Below are 20742 nucleotides of genomic sequence, written 5' to 3'. Positions count from 1 at the left end.
GAGAGAATGGACCAAGTTTAGATGCCAAAAGTTCTTGGAGTTGTACCTTGATGATGTGGATTCTCTGATTACTACTATATAGCTGAAGTTTAGGATTCAGTGATAGCTGTCTGACCCTGGCTCTTAATATGGTCTGAGGACTATTTATTTTAAATATCTAGATGGGTGCCAGGCAAACCTACCTGGGAAAAAAATTCCAGGAATGGAGGGCCACCACTGATAAGGCTCTGTCCCCATTGGTGCCACCCACCACACCTCCGATGGTGGGCACACCTGGAGGAGGACCTGTGAAGATTGGGCTTTGGGCATTAGCTCATGTTGGAAAAAGAATTCCTTCAGAACAGGAGTGGGCAGAAGATAGATCAGGACCTACTACTGGATCTCTGGATGATTTGCAGAAGATCAGCAGGAGTTCCTGATTCCTAATTGTTTAACAATAGGAACAACAAGAATACTTTTTTCTTCTACATTAGGCTGGTGTAATGAAGAAAGCTAACAAGGAGTGATTTTTGTATGTGAAAGGACTGTAAGTTCAGTTCTGGATAAATCCCTGGGCTCTTCCTTAATGCTAATTGGATTTCTTTTGCAGATGGATCTGATTGGTAGACTTAGGGGTTCTAGTAAACAATAAAGAAGTCTGATAAGCCTGAAATCTACTCACCCCTAGTTCAGATAGCCAGCCTTCCATTCCCACATAGGGTTCCTGAGGCAAGCACCAGCACTTTGAAGTGGGCCTAGAAATGAATCAAGAGCAATTCCAGACTGTCACTATTTTTGGGCGGGATTCTATCATGTACTGGCAAGTTCAGGTTGTGCAGTCCTAGTTCATTAGGAGATTTTGTGCAACAAGCTCACTTCCCCCAAAGACCAGACTTTTTGTGATTAGAAAAGTGATGGGGAAATGCACTGGAAGTGTAGGATAACACTTGTTTTGATGCAACATCATCTAGCCTCATTAAATAGTCCACATCACCTAATCTCCCTGCATACAAATTAGATTGAATGCTCAGTAAGCAGGTCACCTGGAAGCACCCCAGAAACCAGAATGGTTCCTTAAGTCTTGGTGGGAGGTGTTTCCCGTTGTCCAGTTGGCAGAACTGTGGCCAGCAGGAGATCTGCTGGATGCAGGCTTTTGCATTTCCCTTCTTGAATTTTGGAGACTTTGTATGGAAGAGATGACGCTCAAAGGAGCACCTGTAGAACTACTTTAGAGCCATGCACTAGGGTGGATTGAGGAGAAGATGCTCCAAGATGTTAGAGGTTATAATATTGCCAACCAATTGGGGAGGGGAGGGGAGGAGGGGATAGAAACAAGTGTGGCTTGCTCCTGTCTGTGTAACAGAGGTTCAGTCTCTTTAACAGAGGAGAAGGACCATAGCTCAATGGTAAGGCACATACTTTACATGCAAGGTTCCAGGTCCTATATCTGATGTCTCCAGGTAGACCTGGGAAGTATCCCTACCTGAAATCCTAGAGAGTTGCTGCCAGCCAGTATAGAGATGATTACTGAGCTACATGGACCAGTGGTCTGATAGTATAAGGGAGCAGCATCCTATGTTCCTGGGCATGTATCAGTAGGTGACACTTCTCACAGCACGGGCCTAAACAAGACCACCTGCAAGGGCTGGCTTGGCTGATGGCAAACTCTAGCTGGACCACAGGGAGAGGTTTAAGCTGTATGATCTGAAGGCACATGAGGCCAGCTCCCTGCCGAAGCTAAGCAGGGTCAGGTCTGGTCAGTGCCTGGATGGGAGACTGCCTGGGAACTAAAAGAAAGGCAGGGTATAAATGTAATAAATGAATAAATGAATCTGGGCATTAGAGCCACTGAGCCCTGTGAAGGTGGAATGGGATGGGAGAGACACATAACACAGGAGCTCAGAAAATGGGATGTGTTGGGGGAGGGTTGAGATTGAGGAGATCCCTGCTTTTCGGTCTCAAGTGATGGAAGCTGAGTGCGAAAGGAGGTGTAGAGTCTCATTGACTTAATTGCCGTCTTCTTGCTGAAAGGATCAAGATGCATGATTTGGGGGACATAAGGCTGTTGAGCTAAGGCAAGGGATGGGGACTCTTCTTTCAGCCTGTATTCCTTTCTGAGCAACATTCCAAGGGCCACATGCTAGCAGTGGGCAGGGCCAGAGGCAAAAGTGAGTGGAGCAATGAATATAAAGGTTACCTTTGTACCGTAGGCTAGTTTCTACACACACTCGCACATCCTTCTCTAACCTCCATCCAGGCAAGCAAAAGGCATGATCAGAGTTCAAGGACAAAGGTCAAATCTACATCATACATTTAAAGCCTCTTGCTTCCCTCAGAGATTCCTGGGAACTGTAGTTTACCCCCTCACAGAGCTGGAATTCACAGCACTCTTAACAAACTACAGTTCCCAGATTTTTTGGAGGAAGTCATGTGCATTAAATGTGTGGTTGTGGAAGGATATGATCACATTCCAGCCAGGCAAAAACAGTAAAGGAGGGTTTGAAGCATGGCAGGTGAGGGATGTGGCTGGGGAGGAAGTGTGGCCTGAAGAGAATCTCAAGGGCCAGGTAGAGAGGTCAGGAGAGCTGCATTTGGCCCTCTGGACTAAGTCCCCCCCCCGGACCAAGGATTGGGTGCGTGTCTAGGAAGGCTGAGGTGTTGGTAGTGGTGGGGTTTTGGTCCATATCACATTGTTGGTCCCTTTCTGGGTGTAGTCGTCCAGGATCTCGGGGGGGTCTTAGTCCCCCTACTCTTTTGGGAGCAGGGTCCCAGCAGGGTCCCTATGTCTCCAGCAATCAATTGGCATGAAAAAAGAGTATGTGAGTCACTGAGAATAGTCTTTTAACATGCTTCCTTGTCCTTTACTGCTGATTGGAGCCAATTAAAGAGAAAGGAGGTGAGTTAACCAATGAGAAGACTCTTTTCAGTAGCTAACACTCCCCCTTTTCATGCTGATTGTCTCCTAGAGATGTCTGTTGTTGTGGGAGAAGGCACTAGCAAGGATCTCCTCCTCATCCCAGGAGCAAAAAAGGGTGTGTGTGGCTGTGACTATCATGAAGAGACCCTGCACTTCTGAATTTGCCACTACACTACTGGTGCCTTTACTTCTAACATTGGATTTGAGCAGGGGAACAGTGTCTCATAGCTTCATTCAATATTAGGAATTTCCAGGTCTATCAGTGTGTGTGAGTGAGTGAGAAAGATTATGATGATATGCTGTCTTCTTGCTAAATATCTCTGGAGCGTCCTTTTTATCCAGTGTCTCTTGACCTTGTGCACTCTTCTTGTCTCCTGAAGCAGATGGGGAAGAGTTAAACCTACCAGACAGCTGCAAAAACTAAGTCAACCATGCAGAAACTTCATTTCACCCTGACCTTTGGCCAAACTGTGAAGTGCCACAGCTAAGCCGGTGTGAGGGCATTTCAAGAGTTTCTGCTGGGGCCCTGCTCTAGGCTGTGTGTGCCTGCATGTGTTTGAACCTTGAGTTAGCATCCCTGAATAAGGAAGGCTTGGCTGTGGGGAAGTTCACTGTGCCAGAGCTGGGGGCGTAATGACATATTCAATCACGAATGCCAAAACCTCCCTGCTTCACCCTCAAAAGCTACAACCTAGTTTTAACGGCTGTTTGCAGTTGCTTTTTTTTTTTTAATGTGGTTGCTTTTCCCTTCTTTGTTTTGCTTTTATTGCATTTATTTTATTGTTGTACATTTGTTTTTGTTTTTCAGTTGTTCGGATTTTGCTGCAAACTGCCTTGGGAACCATTTGCTGGAAGGGTGCTATACAAGTCATTGCATATACACCATACATTTAAAGCATGTTTCCCCTCCGCCAAGAATCCTGGAAACTGTAGTTTACTCCTCACAGAGCTACCATTCCCAGCACTTAACAAACTACAGTTGTTTTTCCAGGATTGTGTATGTGTGTATGTGCAGGAAATGTGCTTTAAATGTATGGTGTGTATACATGTATAGAATAAAACAAATAAATATAATCATACCAATTCCTTCCTCTACCACCCCAGAATTCCTTCCTTCTCTAGCCCCCTCCCTCCCTCTTTTTGCATCCCTGCTCAATATTCCATCTTTCCATATAGCTCTAGGCGAAGGCAGTGATGTGAGGATCCTTGAACTCACTGTGGGAGGTTGGAAAAAGGGCCTTCACAAACAGCTGGCACAATGTTCTCCTGGCTGCTTGGGGTCAGGGAGGGGGGTCCTGGCGGCATCAATGCCCTATTCATCTGCTTGGCGTCATTGCAAGGGTGAGAGGTGGGAGGAATGGAATGCAAGGGGCAAAGTATGCCAGGGAGAAATGGGGGTGCCCCTTTGGCTTGGGATCATGAGACGCAATAGTGTTCCCAGCCAGTGCCATATGGGATGGGAGTTTTGCATCAATAGACAACTTTGTATGGATTATATCTGGGATGTACCGTTGGCTGTTTTCTACATCCCCCTGTTGTGAGTCTTGATGTTATACAGTCTGGTCTTTCTTCTCTTGGGCATTGATGGGGATCAGTGGACACTAAGTGATGGACAATCAGTGCAGCACAACATCGTTGTTCGCCTCAGATACCCAACAGCCTAGAATGCATCTTGAGTCGCGCCCACCTGCAAGGTAGGATGAGGCAGCGAAAAACTGGTTGGGCCAGACTAAGAGGGGAGAACAGCTTTGGCTAACAGAAAAGATGGTTTTGGATTCCAGGATGCTAGGCAGATTCTTTTATTCATTATTTTTTCCCTTCTCCTTTTCCTTTAAGGAGCTTAGGGTGGTGTAGGGGGCTCCCTCAAGGGCCGGCCCTTTCACTAGGCAGAGTTAGCAGTGGGTGCTGCTGGGTGGAGCAGAGCAGCGGTGAGATGTTGGGAGGACAGAGCTGTGTGCACCACATGGCTCTCCCTGCACGCATTAAAGGTGGCTTCAGGTGTAGTAGAGGACATTCTCCTGTTGCAAGTGTTGAAATAAGATCCTGCTAATCCAGCTGGCTTCTGTATATGAAATATGGGGAGCGGGGTGGCATCTTGTCTTTTGACTCAGGTAGCAAAGTATCTTGGGCTGGACCTCCTGCCGCCTCATTTTATTCTCACAACCGGAGACTTTACAAGGGTAGGTGGCAAAGCTTTAAAATGAAGCAAAGCAAGCAAACAGCTTCTGGTGCTATCATGTTAGTCTCATACCAATAGAGTCAGAGTGGCGGAAGGGATAGCAGAGCTACCAAGGCTACCAAGAGGTCTTCTGTATCTTTAAAAGTTGTGCAGGAAGAAGGGAGAATTCCACCTTGTGGCAGTGTTGCAAGAACACCTGCACTTGGCTGACTTTCTCTTCTCCTATACAGAATCATTCTCAGGCCCTGAGCCTGGCAACCCTACTCCTGTGTGAAACTACCAAATGAGAACTGATAAAGACGTTTGATTCTGTTTCTGTAGGTTTGAATTGAGGCTGCAGTTTCCTGCCTCACTAGTGATGTTGCTTTAAACATAACAAAGACAGGGGTGAGATTTCCAACTAACAGTGCAATCCAGTACATGTCTGCTCAGAAGTATGCTCCATTGGGTTCAGTGGGTCTTTCTCCCAGGTAAGTGTTTACTGGATTGCAGCCTAAGTCATCCTCAGAGCAGATCCATTTAAAAGAATGAAGTCACTTAAATCCATTGGTTTCAGTGAGTTGACTGACTAACATTAGCTATTGTCCATGATGTTTATATTATTACCTCCAATTACTGCTGTTGTGAATGGCCACTGTGCTTATCTCGTAAGCTTTTCAGCTTTGCATAGAATTGTCAGGCTGAACCTCTTGAATTTCATGATCATATGACCTCATTGCTTTACAGTTTTCAGTATCCCTATGTGTGGGTACACAACACATACACACACACCCCTACCAACTGAAGATAATATTCCATTCATCTGATAAAGTGGGATCCAGTCTCCAGGATGCCCCAATAAATCTTTAAGGAGCCACAAGACTCTGTGTTGTTTTTGCTGCAACAGACTAATGCAACTACCCCAAGCTCTGTCTGACTCTATACTTAAGGCTGCTTCAATTTAGGCTTGAAAGTGCGCATGCAATGCGCGCTGAAATCTCAGGAGGTGATTGGGGTTTGTATATTATCCACATTTCTAGTTGGCAAGGGATGGGCTTCATTGATCGAAGAACTCTTGAATCCCTGACCAAATCCACAGAAGCACTATACCGTGCACATAGCTCAGGGAATTCAGTTTTCCGTGACACAGAATGCTGATTGTTTTTTCAAGCTGAGGGAATTTGCAGGCTAGAGGCTAATGGGCTTTCCATTGTTGCAGCCATCCTGTGAACCTCCTCATTTCTTTAAAATGAGAACCAGTAAGATTCTGCCTATCTCTACCAAGTAGAAATGTAATTATAGGCAGCCACACCTTCTTTTGAATCCTCTAGACCTGTGGTATGTTTAGCTTTCTGCTATATCTTTTCTCTAGGAATATTAGCTTTGGCTAAAGACGCTAGTCAGGAGGAGCCATGTAGCTCAGTGGTAAAGAGCAGATGTTTTGTATATAGCTCTGATCTGTGATGGCTGGCCAATAATATGTTAGATTAGCCAAAATGCAATGCCTAGTCTGACATTGTTGGCTTGACTCCCTTTCAAAAATGCTGCTGCTAAGACCAGCCATCAGGGAAATATGTCTGGGGGTGAATGACTGGCAGTGGCAGCTAGCAGCAAAAGTCCTGCACTGAGGTTCTGATGGTGACAGGGGTACCCATCAGTGGCTGGCTGGCTGAATGAGTCACGTCAGTGATAGACCCTTCTGAATCTCAGGCCCTTAGCAAAAGCCCAACCATGCCAACCCATGCATTCATTCATTGGTGATCACTTGTGGCCAAGTAAGATTGTCTTCCAAGATAAGGTCTTTAACAGTGGGTCCGTAAGTGACTGTGGAGGCCAATTCTGGATCCACACAGCCTCCCACAGTGAGGACATAGGTTTCCAGATGGAAGATGGTCCCTAGGAGGATTTGTTTGACATGCCTTCTGCTTAGCTCATTTGTCCCATTTGCCCTGTATTCGTGCTTCTTCAAAGTCCACAGCACAATTGATAATAGCTGACCGCCATTTGGGATGTTCATGGGCCAAGACTTCCCAGTTGTCAATGTTCATGTTACATTTTTTTAGATTCACTTTAAGAACATCTTTAAACCTCTTCTGCTGTCCACCGATGTTCCATTTTCCATACTTAAGTTGGGAGTAAAATAGCTGCTTTGGAAGATGGTGATTAGGCATTCAAACAACATGGCCGGTCCAGCAAAGTTGATGTTGAAGGATCATTGTTTCAACACTGGTAGTCTTTGCTTCTTCCAAAACGCTAACATTAGTCCGTCTGTCTTCCCAAGTAATTTGCAGAATTTGCCTGACAATATGATAGTGTTCAGACTTAATAATCCTGGTCTGATAAAGCATGGTTTATCTGAGTTGATTAAGAACATAAGAAGAGCCTGCTGGATCAGGCCAGTGGCCCATCTAGTCCAGCATCCTGTTCTCACAGTGGCCAACCAGGTGCCTGGGGGAAGCCCGCAAGCAGGACCCGAGTGCAAGAACACTCTCCCCTCCTGAGGCTTCCGGCAACTGGTTTTCAGAAGCATGCTGCCTCTGACTAGGGTGGCAGAGCACAGCCATCACGGCTAGTAGCCATTGATAGCCCTGTCCTCCATGAATTTGTCTAATCTTCTTTTAAAGCCATCCAAGCTGGTGGCCATTACTGCATCTTGTGGGAGCAAATTCCATAGTTTAACTATGCGCTGAGTAAAGAAGTACTTCCTTTTGTCTGTCCTGAATCTTCCAACATTCAGCTTCTTTGAATGTCCACGAGTTCTAGTATTATGAGAGAGGGAGAAGAACTTTTCTCTATCCTCTTTCTCAATGCCATGCATAATTTTATACACTTTTATCATGTCTCCTCTGACCCGCCTTTTCTCTAAACTAAAAAGCCCCAAATGCTGCAACCTTTCCTCGTAAGGGAGTCGCTCCATCCCCTTGATCATTCTGGTTGCCCTCTTCTGAACCTTTTCCAACTCTATAATATCCTTTTTGAGATGAGGCGACCAGAACTGTACACAGTATTCCAAATGCGGCCGCACCATAGATTTATACAACGGCATTATGATATCGGCTGTTTTATTTTCAATACCTTTCCTAATGATCCCTAGCATGGAATTTGCCTTTTTCACAGCTGCCGCACACTGGGTCGACATTTTCATCGTGCTGTCCACTACAACGCCGAGGTCTCTCTCCTGGTCGGTCACCGCCAGTTCAGACCCCATGAGCGTATATGTGAAATTCAGATTTTTTGCTCCAATATGCATAATTTTACACTTGTTTATATTGAACTGCATTTGCCATTTTTCCGCCCATTCACTCAGTTTGGAGAGGTCTTTTTGGAGCTCTTCGCAATCCCTTTTTGTTTTAACAACCCTGAACAATTTAGTGTCGTCAGCAAACTTGGCCACTTCACTGCTGACTCCTAATTCTAGGTCATTAATGAACAAGTTGAAAAGTACAGGTCCCAATACCGATCCTTGAGGGACTCCACTTTCTACAGCCCTCCATTGGGAGAACTGTCCGTTTATTCCTACTCTCTGCTTTCTGCTTCTTAACCAATTCCTTATCCACAAGAGGACCTCTCCTCTTATTCCATGACTGCTAAGCTTCCTCAGAAGCCTTTGGTGAGGTACCTTGTCAAACGCTTTTTGAAAGTCTAAGTACACTATGTCCACTGGATCACCTCTATCTATATGCTTGTTGACACTCTCAAAGAATTCTAATAGGTTACTGAGACAGGACTTTCCCTTGCAGAAGCCATGCTGGCTCTGCTTCAGCAAGGCTTGTTCTTCTATGTGCTTAGTTAATCTAGCTTTAATAATACTTTCTACCAGTTTTCCAGGGACAGAAGTTAAGCTAACTGGCCTGTAATTTCCGGGATCCCCTCTGGATTGATACCCTGGTTTGGAGAAAACCGTTGAAGTATAAACCATAGTTTCCTGTTTTTCCCAGATGTCATGGGAAACTGTGGTTTAAGAATCTCCAGAAAGTATTGAATTAAGACCTGGGAGAACAGCGTAAAATGTCCTCCTGGACTAGGTGGACCGATGATTCCAACTCAATATAATGCTGATTCATTTGCCAAAAAAAAAAGAGTCCAAATTCTACCCTATCATTATTTGAGCTATTGATTTTTCCCGGTTAAAACTATCCTGTCCCTGGTTTTCTAGACTGGATTCAGATTAAGGTCACTTCCACACTGTCAGCACTTTTGCATTAACATCTCATTCATTCAGGTAGATGCTGGTATATGACCTTTGTGCAATAAAGTGCACTTTCATAACCCACCCCAAGAAAGTGAGTTACCCGTATATATTGTGATATATAACAAAGACACCATAACGCTTTTCCATAACAAACCCACTGTCTGAATTTTTTTTTACTTTTTTGCTCTAAGAAATGTGATAGGGAAAAGCACTGGAAAGTGTGGCATAACTACCACTTGAAGGCGAAGTCATATAACCTTTACACAAATTTAGTGCAAACAAATCAGGATGAATGCTCAGTAAGCAGACTGTAAGAACATGTAGCCTGTGTTTTATGGAGAGATGGGAACTCTTTGGATGATATTGGAATAATATACATGGGAATATCAGATTGGAAAGGTTTTTGTTCCAATAAGATAATTATAGATCCAGTATGGGACAATATGTACAATCTTATTAATTTTTCAGTATGGTAAATATGTTATCTTATTTTTTCTCTCTTCCCCTCCTTTTTTCTTGTTATGTATCTGATATTTTTTGAATGATATCAAATACATAATGGTGCTGTACTGACTGTATAAGACATTTGACATGTATTTATATTGGGAGGGATGGGCGCTATCTATTTTTAGGATTAGTTTTATGTATATTTTATGTGATTTAATTTTTTAAAAAGCAGGCTGTCTGGAAGCGAACTAAATTAGTTGAATTTAGATCCCACTGAAACTGACAAAACAAATTAGCCATAATTTAATTTGCATTAATTTCACTGGGAACTCACTGCAACTAAGGCCCCTCCAGGCAACCTCTTTATATTGAACATTCATCCTGATTTGCTTGCACAAAGCTTTCACAGTGGTTAAACTGTGTCCAGAATGAGCTTTCATTCTGATTTGTTTATGGGACGGTTATGTGACAAAGAGCATTCATCTTACATCCTGGACATAGAGGATGCATATATCCTGATTTGCTTGCGAGATGTTTCTTGTGCCTTCTCATTAATCATTCATTCATCCCATACTTTTCAATGCATTTCCCAGTCACCTTCCAAACTGCAAAAAGTCAGTGTTTCACACCATACATTTAAAGCATGTGACTTCCCTCAAAGAATCCTGGGAACTGTAGCTCTATGAGGTGTAAACTACAGTTCCCAGGATTCTTTGGGGGAACCCATGTGCTTTAAATAACAGATTTTTTTTTAAAAAATGCACTTGAGCTGATCCCACCAGGTTTTACAGTAAAAAGGAGCGGGGTTTGATTAGTGTTGGCCACATTCACACCATGCATTTATTCCACTATTATTCCACTTTAAACAGTCTTGACTTCCCCCAAGAATCCTGGGAAGTGTAGCTTGTGAAGGGTGCTGAGAGTTGTTAGGAGACCCTTATTCCCCTCACAATTAATCCCTCCCACAGAACTTTGGGAATTGTAGCTCTGTGAGGAGAATAGGGGTCTCTTAACAACTCTCAGCACCGTTAATCAACTACAGTTCCCAGGATTTTCTGCGGGAAGCCAGGACTGTTTAAACTGGAATAATAGTGGAATAAATGTATGGTGTGAATGTGGCCATTGTGCTCCCCCGTTTTCAGAAAAGAGAGGTGGAGATGCTCAAATCATGTGAACTAGACATTTGCTTTGTGGGTTGTGTGTGTACTTTTTTTAATTGATAGTTTTCATAAATCTAATGTCATCATCCTATATATTAATAGTGAGTGTTGTCCCTTATGTAGCCAAAACGTGACATTCATTCTGTATACAAGAGGGAGGAACCCGGAGACTTGCAGAAATAGGAAAAAACACCCAATGAAGACTGAGAATGCTCAGTGGCTACAGAACACTGTTGGGGGGACATAGGTGAAATGGAGTATATATTTATTTTATGTATATATCACTTTCTGTTTCAACAGAAATTTCTAAGTGGCTTACATATCCTAACTAGTATCCTGGAAAAGGGCATAGCTGGCTGGCTCTGTACTGCTACATTTTATTGCAGGTCTCACTTTTCCCTCTAACAGTGAACCTAAGCTGCTGAGTGCCTACTGAATTAGAACCAAAATGAAGCCCCTGAGGAACAAATGAGAAGTATTAGCATGCTTGGTTGAACCTCAAGGTGTGCAGAACAGCAAAACATTTTAAAACCCACACACACGGTGGGGTGAGGGCACCCTCTTTTAAAAAAATAGCCCAGTGAGTTCTGGAAGTGCTTAATGGCTTTCAAGAGCCATTAAATGTTGAGTATCAGAAAAGAAAATCAGGTGTGGGAAGGAAAAAAGTTAATTTGCCTGCTGGAGCCCAAAGGCTTCTAGCCAGTGTTAGTTTGGACATGACTAACATAGATCCATTGATTTCAATGGGTCTATTATGAGTAGGACTTTAGTACAACCCATAGTATCCTGGAAAGTGGGAGGGGTGAGGTGGCATAGCTAGCTGGCTGGTTGGCTCAAATCCTGAACAGGTGCATCCTTGTTAGGATGTGTGAGAATACATTGCAACATTTTGATGCAGGTTTTCATTTATCTAAAGCACAAGATAAATACCACCAGAATTATGCATAAGAACATAAGAACATAAGAAGAGCCTGCTGGATCAGGCCAGTGGCCCATCTATTCCAGCATCCTGTTCTCACAGTGGCCAACCAGGTGCCTGGGGGAAGCCCGCAAGCAGGACCCGAGTGCAAGAACACTCTCCCCTCCTGAGGCTTCCGGCAACTGGTTTTCAGAAGCATGCTGCCTCTGACTAGGGTGGCAGAGCACAGCCAGCATGGCTAGTAGCCATTGATAGCCCTGTTCTCCATGAATTTGTCTAATCTTCTTTTAAAGCCATCCAAGCTGGTGGCCATTACTGCATCTTATGGGAGCAAATTCCATAGTTTAACTATGCGCTGAGTAAAGAAGTACTTCCTTTTGTCTGTCCTGAATCTTCCAACATTCAGCTTCTTTGAATGTCCACGAGTTCTAGTATTATGAGAGAGGGAGAAGAACTTTTCTCTATCCACTTTCTCAATGCCATGCATAATTTTATACACTTCTATCATGTCTCCTCTGACCCGCCTTTTCTCTAAACTAAAAAGCCCCAAATGCTGCAACCTTTCCTCGTAAGGGAGTCGCTCCATCCCCTTGATCATTCTGGTTGCCCTTGTGATGTTCCTATATATTAGTGTATATATGGTAAGTGCTGGTTGTTTAGAGTATACATGGTAAGTAGTGAAAGAGGAGGGGGAGTGAATGGGCAATAGAATGCTTGATGATTGGCTGAATGTTTAAAATGGCTGACAGTATAAATGAAAGGATGACAGGTAAATCTGGGTGAATGTGAGGTGGTGAATTGTGGAATCTGGGGGGAGAAGTGAAAGAGTGGATTGCTTGGTGGGGTTTAGAGAGTTGTTTGCCAGGAGGGAGGTGGAGTTCGGATTAGTATTGAGTAAAACCATATGCTTATGTGCCTTAAGAAGAAATCTTGTTAATCTTGTTAGCTTTGTTATCTGTAATAAATACTTAATTTGGTTTACCAAAGGCCTGATCCTTGGCTGGGGTTTCACAGACCAGAAGGGAGGGTAAGGTAATGACCAAGGCTGAAGGGGAACTGTAACAAATGGTGGCAGCGGTGAAGAGAATAACAATACCAGTATTCAGAGTCTCTGGGAATACTAGTATTGGGACATTACTGGTGGTTGCCTAGCAGGGGGATCTGTTGAGATCTGTGCTAGAGCGGATAGGTAAACCATAAGAGAGTGCGGTCCGGACTGGTGGAGTCCCTGGTGGTGCCTAGAGACAGGCAGTAACCACGAGCAGGTAGGAACCTGACAGGGAGAGCCAGGGAAGGACGCCTCACAGCCCTCTTCTGAACCTTTTCCAACTCTATAATATCCTTTTTGAGATGAGGCGACCAGAACTGTACACAGTATTCCAAATGCGGCCGCACCATAGATTTATACAACGGCATTATGATATCGGCTGTTTTATTTTCAATACCTTTCCTAATGATCCCTAGCATGGAATTTGCCTTTTTCACAGCTGCCGCACACTGGGTCGACATTTTCATCGTGCTGTCCACTACAACCCCAAGGTCTCTCTCCTGGTTGGTCACCGCCAGTTCAGACCCCATGAGCGTATATGTGAAATTCAGATTTTTTGCTCCAATATGCATAATTTTACACTTGTTTATATTGAATTGCATTTGCCATTTTTCCACCCATTCACTCAGTTTGGAGAGGTCTTTTTGGAGCTCTTCGCAATCCCTTTTTGTTTTAACAACCCTGAACAATTTAGTGTCGTCAGCAAACTTGGCCACTTCACTGCTCACTCCTAATTTTAGGTCATTAATGAACAAGTTGAAAAGTACAGGTCCCAATACCGATCCTTGAGGGACTCCACTTTCTACAGCCCTCCATTGGGAGAACTGTCCGTTTATTCCTACTCTCTGCTTTCTGCTTCTTAACCAATTCCTTATCCACAAGAGGACCTCTCCTCTTATTCCATGACTGCTAAGCTTCCTCAGAAGCCTTTGGTGAGGTACCTTGTCAAACGCTTTTTGAAAGTCTAAGTACACTATGTCCACTGGGTCACCTCTATCTATATGCTTGTTGACACTCTCAAAGAATTCTAATAGGTTACTGAGACAGGACTTTCCCTTGCAGAAGCCATGCTGGCTCTGCTTCAGCAAGGCTTGTTCTTCTATGTGCTTAGTTAATCTAGCTTTAATAATACTTTCTACCAGTTTTCCAGGGACAGAAGTTAAGCTAACTGGCCTGTAATTTCCGGGATCCCCTCTGGATCCCTTTTTGAAGATTGGCGTTACATTGGCCACTTTCCAGTCCTCAGGCACGGAGGAGGACCCAAGGGACAAGTTACATATTTTAGTTAGCAGATCAGCAATTTCACATTTGAGTTCTTTGAGAACTCTCGGGTGGATGCCATCCAGGCCCAGTGATTTGTCACTTTTTATATTGTCCATTAACCTTAGAACTTCCTCTCTCGTTACCACTATTTGTCTCAGTTCCTCAGAATCCCTTCCTGCAAATGTTAGTTCAGGTTCAGGGATCTGCCCTATATCTTCCACTGTGAAGACAGATGCAAAGAATTCATTTAGCTTCTCTGCAATCTCCTTATCGTTCTTTAGTACACCTTTGACTCCCTTATCATCCAAGGGATGAATCAAAGTGTCTATAAGGGTACTTCCAGGTGGGATTCAGATGCATCCCAGCAAATTCATTTGCACAGTTACAGTTGACTGGGAGGTCTTGCACAACAAACCCCTTCCCCAAAAGATTAGACTTTTTTGCACAAGGAAAGTGATGGGGAAATGGAGTGGAAAGTGTGGGATAACACTTGCTATGATGCAGTGTCTTCTAGCCTCCCCGCAAACAAATCAGAATGAATGCTCGTTAAATATTCTATGGTTGCTTCCAGATGACTTGTTTAATGACCAGTTGTCCTGATTTGTTTGCAGGGAGATTAGACTACATATGCCCTTTCTCTTCTGTCTGTAGACTACTTAATGAGCATTCATCCTGATTTATTTGTGGGGAGATTAGATAATATTGTTATCCCACATTTTCCAGTGCATTTTCCTGTCACTTTCCTTATTGCAAAAAAACAGATCTACAAGAGCTCCAAATCCGCTTTGATTGTACAGCCTGAGAATTTGCCAGGATGTGCAAATAGGGACACTTTGGAAGCACCCAATGTTGTTGTCTAATTTCCTTGCAGACAAATCAGGATGAATGTTTAATATGTATGGAAGCTGTATGGAAGCATGCAGTCAGTTCTCAAGGAAAGAGCATTAATGCCTACATAAGAGGGAATGAGAAATGGATTCTGGGAATTAAAGCCTCTGTTATTAAGAAATGTAGGCCTGATGTTTGAACAACAAAGGGATGATTTAACTGAAGAATCCTGCTGCCAAGGGAAGGGGTGGAATTTCCCATCTTAACTGAGTTGACACTGTCAAATGAGATGCTTTTGCCAGACACAAGCAGGTGGGTTTGATCCAAAAATAACTAGAGGGAATTCACTGGCCGGGGTTGAACAGGGGAGCAGGTTTAATGGTTTCAACACTCTGTTCTGACTTTAAGTTAAAAAAAAAAGAAAAAACCTGGATGAATAAGAATCAGTGAAGCCTGCAAAAAGTTATATAAACCAATGGGTTTTAACTGGGGTTGATTGTGTCTCCTGCTGCTTCTAAGAAAGTTGAATTCTGTGCCCAGAAAACTAAAATTCTACTCTTAACATCTCAAGTTAGGCAAAGCAAAAGAACATATGTTAATACGCTTATTTTTTACAATGCTGCTTTATGTTGTTTTTTATGTATTTTGGTTTTTATTGTTGTAGAATTTGGTATGGGGGTGCATGAAAGTGATGCAGTAACACTGGGAGAGAGGTTGATGAAGAAAAAAAATGGATATGAAAGTAATGTTTTTCAGATCAGAGCAAAAATGAGCAGTGAACAAAAGTTCTTCCTACCTGGGCCACAGTAGACCTTTGCATATCTTGCCTGTATATCTTCAAGAATATTTGTCATACTTGGTATAAAACAGCTCCCTATGTTCCTAGCTGGTGGCATGTGACCCACAGTTGTGTCAGGATCTGACCCAAGTTGGTTCACACAGGCAGCACAGTGACCACCTTTTGGTGAGAGAATGAGAAAGTTACTGTAAACCACCCAGAGAGCTTTGGCTATGGGGTGGTATACAAGTATAATAAAATAAATAAATAAATAAAGAGGCAGGAGGGGGTAGAGGGAGATTAAAATATTTGATTTAAAAAATGGCAAAAGTGGCTTCCATGAGATTTTGGGGTTCAACATTGAGGCTGCGTACACTATACATTGAAAGCACATTCAAAGCACATAATTTCCCCCAAAGATTCCTGGGAACTGTAGTTTGTTAAGAATGCTGGGAATTGTGGCTCTATGAGGGATAAACTACAGTTCCCAGGATTCTTTGGGGGAATTCATGTGTTGTTAAACGCATAGCATGTACACAGCCTGAGTCCCTTGGGAAGAATGAAGACTGGTGCTGTACATTTCCCCAAAGCAGTGACCCCAAACTGGGATTCTGGTACTATGAGTTTCTCCAAGGCATTGTTTCAACATCCAGCATCCTGTGCTCTTTTTCAGATTAGCATTGGGTCAGCTGAGGAGGACCATGTCAGAAGGGGAGCGGCCTACAAGTGGCCTGAGCCAAGCCAGCAGCACAGTCACCATCTCTTCTGTCTCCATGGGAACAAAGGTGAGGAATGGGAAGTGATGCCAGCCCCTCTGAGCAGGAGCTGACGATATAGATAGGTTCAACTTCCACACCTTCCTGAGTTAAGATGGGCTTGCAGCCTTATTTTTAAAGCACTTCTGAGTAGTGTTTACCTTAGGAGGACAGCTTGTGCTTTAAAATTAATACAGTAATAATAAAAATAGACAAAGTCCTGTTTCAAGAAAAGGAGAATGTATGTATTTATTTATTATTTTATTTATATCCCGCCCTTCCTCCCAGCAGGAGCCCAGGGCGACAAACAAAAGTACTAAAAGCATTTTAAAACATAATAAAAACAGACATTAAAATACATTAAAACAAGACAACTTTAAAAACTTTTTTTAAAAAATGAATTCTATAATAACTATGCAGGCAAGTGCACAACAGTTGCTAGTCCCCAAATACTGGGAGACTTATCTCTGCATATCTGTTTTAGTAATTTGTGGCACACTGATGGCCTGAAAGCAGGGGGAGAAACTAATCATCCCTCTCAGTTCACAAAGGCTTTAATGCCTTTATGCAGAACAAATTTTGGGAGTAAGATATCTGAAATTCACCATGAACTTTACTAAATTATTTAATTACGGTTAGGGTTGAGAAGACTTGCTTATGAGGTGGTAACTGACTTGCCAACAGCAGCTCAAACATTTACCGTTTACTCTGGGAAGCAATCAGTTCCACCAATATCAGAATGGTTTCATAGGGTTTGGGATATTTCCATTATTTCAACAATAACATGTTACACCAGAGTATTCAAGAAACATGTTTGTTTATTTCAGAATTTATAAGCTGCTCTACATTCAAAGAATTCTCAAACAATGTACAGAACTAGAATATAAAACATAATACAGATCATTAAACAGTATTAAAAAGTAAAAAAACCAACAAGTATTAAAAAAACATAGAAATAAAATAGACTAAGGGCACAATCCAAACCCGACATCTGCCAGGATGAGCGAGGTTGGATCTGGTGGCTCTCCTCCTCAGCCGGCTGGTTCCCAGCTCAGCCTGGCTACACTGACGTAACCTGCCCATCCCAGTTCAGCTGGGGCTCAGGTGGCTGAGCCAAGACCAGTGTAACCTGTGCCGGTGTAAGCCCTGAAAAATGGTGCTTCCAGGGGAATGGTGGGACAGGACTGGAGGTAGGGGCTTATGCTGGCTCCTAACTCCATTCCACTCAGTCATGTGATCTGGCAACCTGGCTGAATTTTCACCAGCAAAAAGGGATGGCATAAGTCGAACTCTATTTTACAGGCTTGTTTTCCCACTGCCAAGCTTGGGTTAGCTCAGCTGGCAGTGCCTTGGTCCTGAATGGGGTTTGGATCTGGTGTCCTTTATGCTAGCTTCCATGACTCAGGAGCGCTCTGTAATTTGGGAAGCCGTGGGAGAAAACAAACATTTTCAACAAATGTTGAAAGCATAACAATGTTGGGGCTTGTTTCACTTCTAAGGGAAGCGAATTCCAGAGAACTGGTGCCGCAGCGTTAAAAGTGCATGCTCAAGTCACAGCATGTTTTACCACGGGGGGGGGGCATGTGGCACTGTCAAAAGATCTTTAGCCACAAATCTAAGCAATTGGGATGGGATGTAGAGAGTAAAGGTAGCTTCTCAGATACCCTGGTCCAGGACCATATAAGGCTTTATATGCCAGTATTAAAACCTAGAATCTAACTTGGTAGCAAATTGGCTGCCAGTATACAATATAAGCATATATAGAAATAGACAGTGTTGACCTTGTTTTTAAATGATACATTTCAAGATAATATCAGGCCATATGCACTTTGCTATGAAGTCTTAGGAATATTCTCTTGATATTTTTATGTCTAAAATCTTTTACGTAGTGTACGTTTCATATAAGTTTCCATACCTTATCACCGTTGGTGGCTTTTTCTGATCACTGTTGATTAGGCAAAAGGCTATTTGCAGGCCTGTTGTGTAAATTATGCAATGTAGGTACCTCTGAAGCTGCCCTAAAAGATACAGGAAGAGGAAGAAGAAAAAAGCGACAACATGCCCCTAAATTCATCTTGAAGTGGACTACTCCACGATTACTTAAGCTGCAACAAATCTGTTAATTCTTGATGTCACCACAAGATACTTGTTTGTTTTTACAGTAGCAAATAACACTACTCTTCTGGAATTTGCCAGTTCGTAAGTCACACTTGTAAAGAGCGCCATCTCTCTCCAGTCAAATTCCTTTGGCTTATCATCACGCTACGCCCACCCACTTCTCAAGCGGTGAGACGTTTAAGGGGCACAGCGTTCACGCAGGTGTGGGTTTCTTTGCAAGGAGGTCACTGAAGGCATATTGGCATTATGCAATATTTGGATTTGAACTGATTTACAAATATACAAGTGAGCAGAGGTATAGTAGGAACGTTATACTGAGTCAGACCATCGGTCCATCTAGCTCAGTATTGTCTACACTGACTGGCAGGAGCTCTCCAGGGTTTCAGCAAGGGGCTCTTTTTCAACCCTACCTGGAGATGCTGGGGATCTTCAGCGTTCAGTGCAGATGCTCTACCACTGAGCTGTGGCCTTTTTCCTAAGGCATAGCTTAAAGCACTCAAACTGATAGGCTGAAGTAAACTGGTCCTGCACCAGGTTTCTAAGGAGGCTGTGGCAGACAGCACCCTAAGATCTCTTTTATAGATCCCCAGAACCTGGTTTCTTTGTCTTTCTCAGTCACACTAAAATTGCAGCCTTTTGTTCACACAGATGTCTGGATTACATCATCCTTAGCTAATGGGTGACCAGGGGTGGGAGAGGTCTGTCTCAAATGCTGATGGTTCTTTCTGTCCCAAACATTCCTGTTTCAAGAAGCAGTGAGTTAAGGATTTCGTTCCCTTGGCAACATATATCAGGGCTATTGATACCCTTTTGTCAACTGCAGGTATTGCCTCAGGGCAACTCATCTGATAGCCCTATTCACAGAAATCTGATAGGAAACCCATAATGCTCATGAGGCGTTTCCAGACTGTTGCTATTTTCTGGTGGGATCCAATCACCTACCAGCACATTCAGGTTGGGTAACTGAAGCTTGCGCAGCAAGTCTGCTTCTCCCCAAGATCAGACTTTTGGTGATAAAGGCAAGTTACCGGAAAATACACTGGAAAGCGTGGGATAACAATTGCTTGATGCAACATTGCATAACCTCTCTGCAGACAAATCAGAATTAATGGTCAGTAAACGGATGAGGTCATCTAACCATCCCACAAACTTTGTATAAAAAAATCAGGGTGAATGCTCAGTGAACAGGCTGTGTGCACACACCAAACATGTAAAGCACATGGCTTTCACCCAAGAATCCTGGGGACTGTAGTTTATTAAGGGTGCCTGGAATTGTGCCTGGAATTGTGGCTCTGTGAGGGATAAACTACAATTTCAAGGATTCTTGGGGGTACATCACGTGGTTTAAATGTGTTTAAATGGCACCTGGTTGGCCACTGTGAGAACAGGATGCTGGACTAGATGGGCCACTGGCCTGATCCAGCAGGCTCTTCTTATGTTCTTATGTTCTTATGTGCTTTAAATGTATGGTGTGTACATAGCCTTTGTCTGGAAGTGACATTATTCCCAACTCTAACCAGGGCTTTGAGTACATGCAGTGGCCTTAACCGACATTCTTCTTTCTGTTTCCTTGCTTGTCCCTCCCTCTTTTGTTTGCCCACTGTCAGTTTTGGATTGTTAGGAAGGAGGCAGGGACCATACATACTTTGCCTATGTAAGGCTCTGTACGCTTATGGTACAGTATTAGGAATCTAATATATGTTGGAAGTGGGACAAGATCAACTCCTGTTTGGGTTCTTTTGTTTGTATTCCAGAAGGAAGATAGAGTTAGGGTCCTCCAGCTGGCTAGGCTTGCCTACCTTTACCTGTGCTGTTCTCTACCTAACTTCCTTCCATTGTAAACTGATATAGTCAGGGAAGCTTCCCTGCCCCTCCTTCCTTTGTCTTCTTCTTTGACTGTCTGAGGAGAGAGAGACATCTCTGTCTTTGCTGTCTCTCCTGAGCCAGGAGGGCAATACCCAAGTCTGGGCATTGCGCCTCCAGCTTAGTTAGTTAGAATTAGGTATGCCTTTCTTATCTACTATGCATTTCTATAAATAAAGTAGCTTTTCTTAGGTCTCAGTGATCTAAATGCAGGGTAAAAGCCTGCTTCTAAGGTAAATACACACACTGGCACACAGGCAGCTCAGACTGCTAAAACACTGCATATACATATTTCCATAACAAAGGGTTATGGGCCC

The 20742-nt window shown here is 43.3% G+C and overlaps 1 protein-coding gene across 9 annotated transcripts in view; it reads left to right on the top strand.

The window, feature by feature from the left end:
• Nucleotides 1-20742, top strand: part of PLEKHA4 (pleckstrin homology domain containing A4) — a 66308-nt gene that overhangs the window by 10560 nt on the left and 35006 nt on the right. For 4 of the 9 annotated variants that reach the window (XM_061591199.1, XM_061591201.1, XM_061591200.1 and 1 more), the window contains exon 2: nucleotides 16363-16474. In XM_061591199.1, the coding sequence (XP_061447183.1) occupies nucleotides 16391-16474 (84 nt within the window). In that variant the 5' untranslated portion in view covers nucleotides 16363-16390. Of the gene's footprint in view, nucleotides 1-4484; nucleotides 4591-4812; nucleotides 4895-16362; nucleotides 16475-20742 lie in introns of those variants that run through there. The other 5 variants (XM_061591196.1, XM_061591194.1, XM_061591193.1 and 2 more) reach the window with 3 other exon arrangements.

This window comes from Rhineura floridana, chromosome 11, assembly GCF_030035675.1.
Source record: "Rhineura floridana isolate rRhiFlo1 chromosome 11, rRhiFlo1.hap2, whole genome shotgun sequence".
NCBI lineage: Eukaryota > Metazoa > Chordata > Lepidosauria > Squamata > Rhineuridae > Rhineura > Rhineura floridana.
The sequence above is the reverse complement of the archived record's forward strand: the minus strand, read 5'-3'. Positions and strand labels throughout refer to the sequence as shown.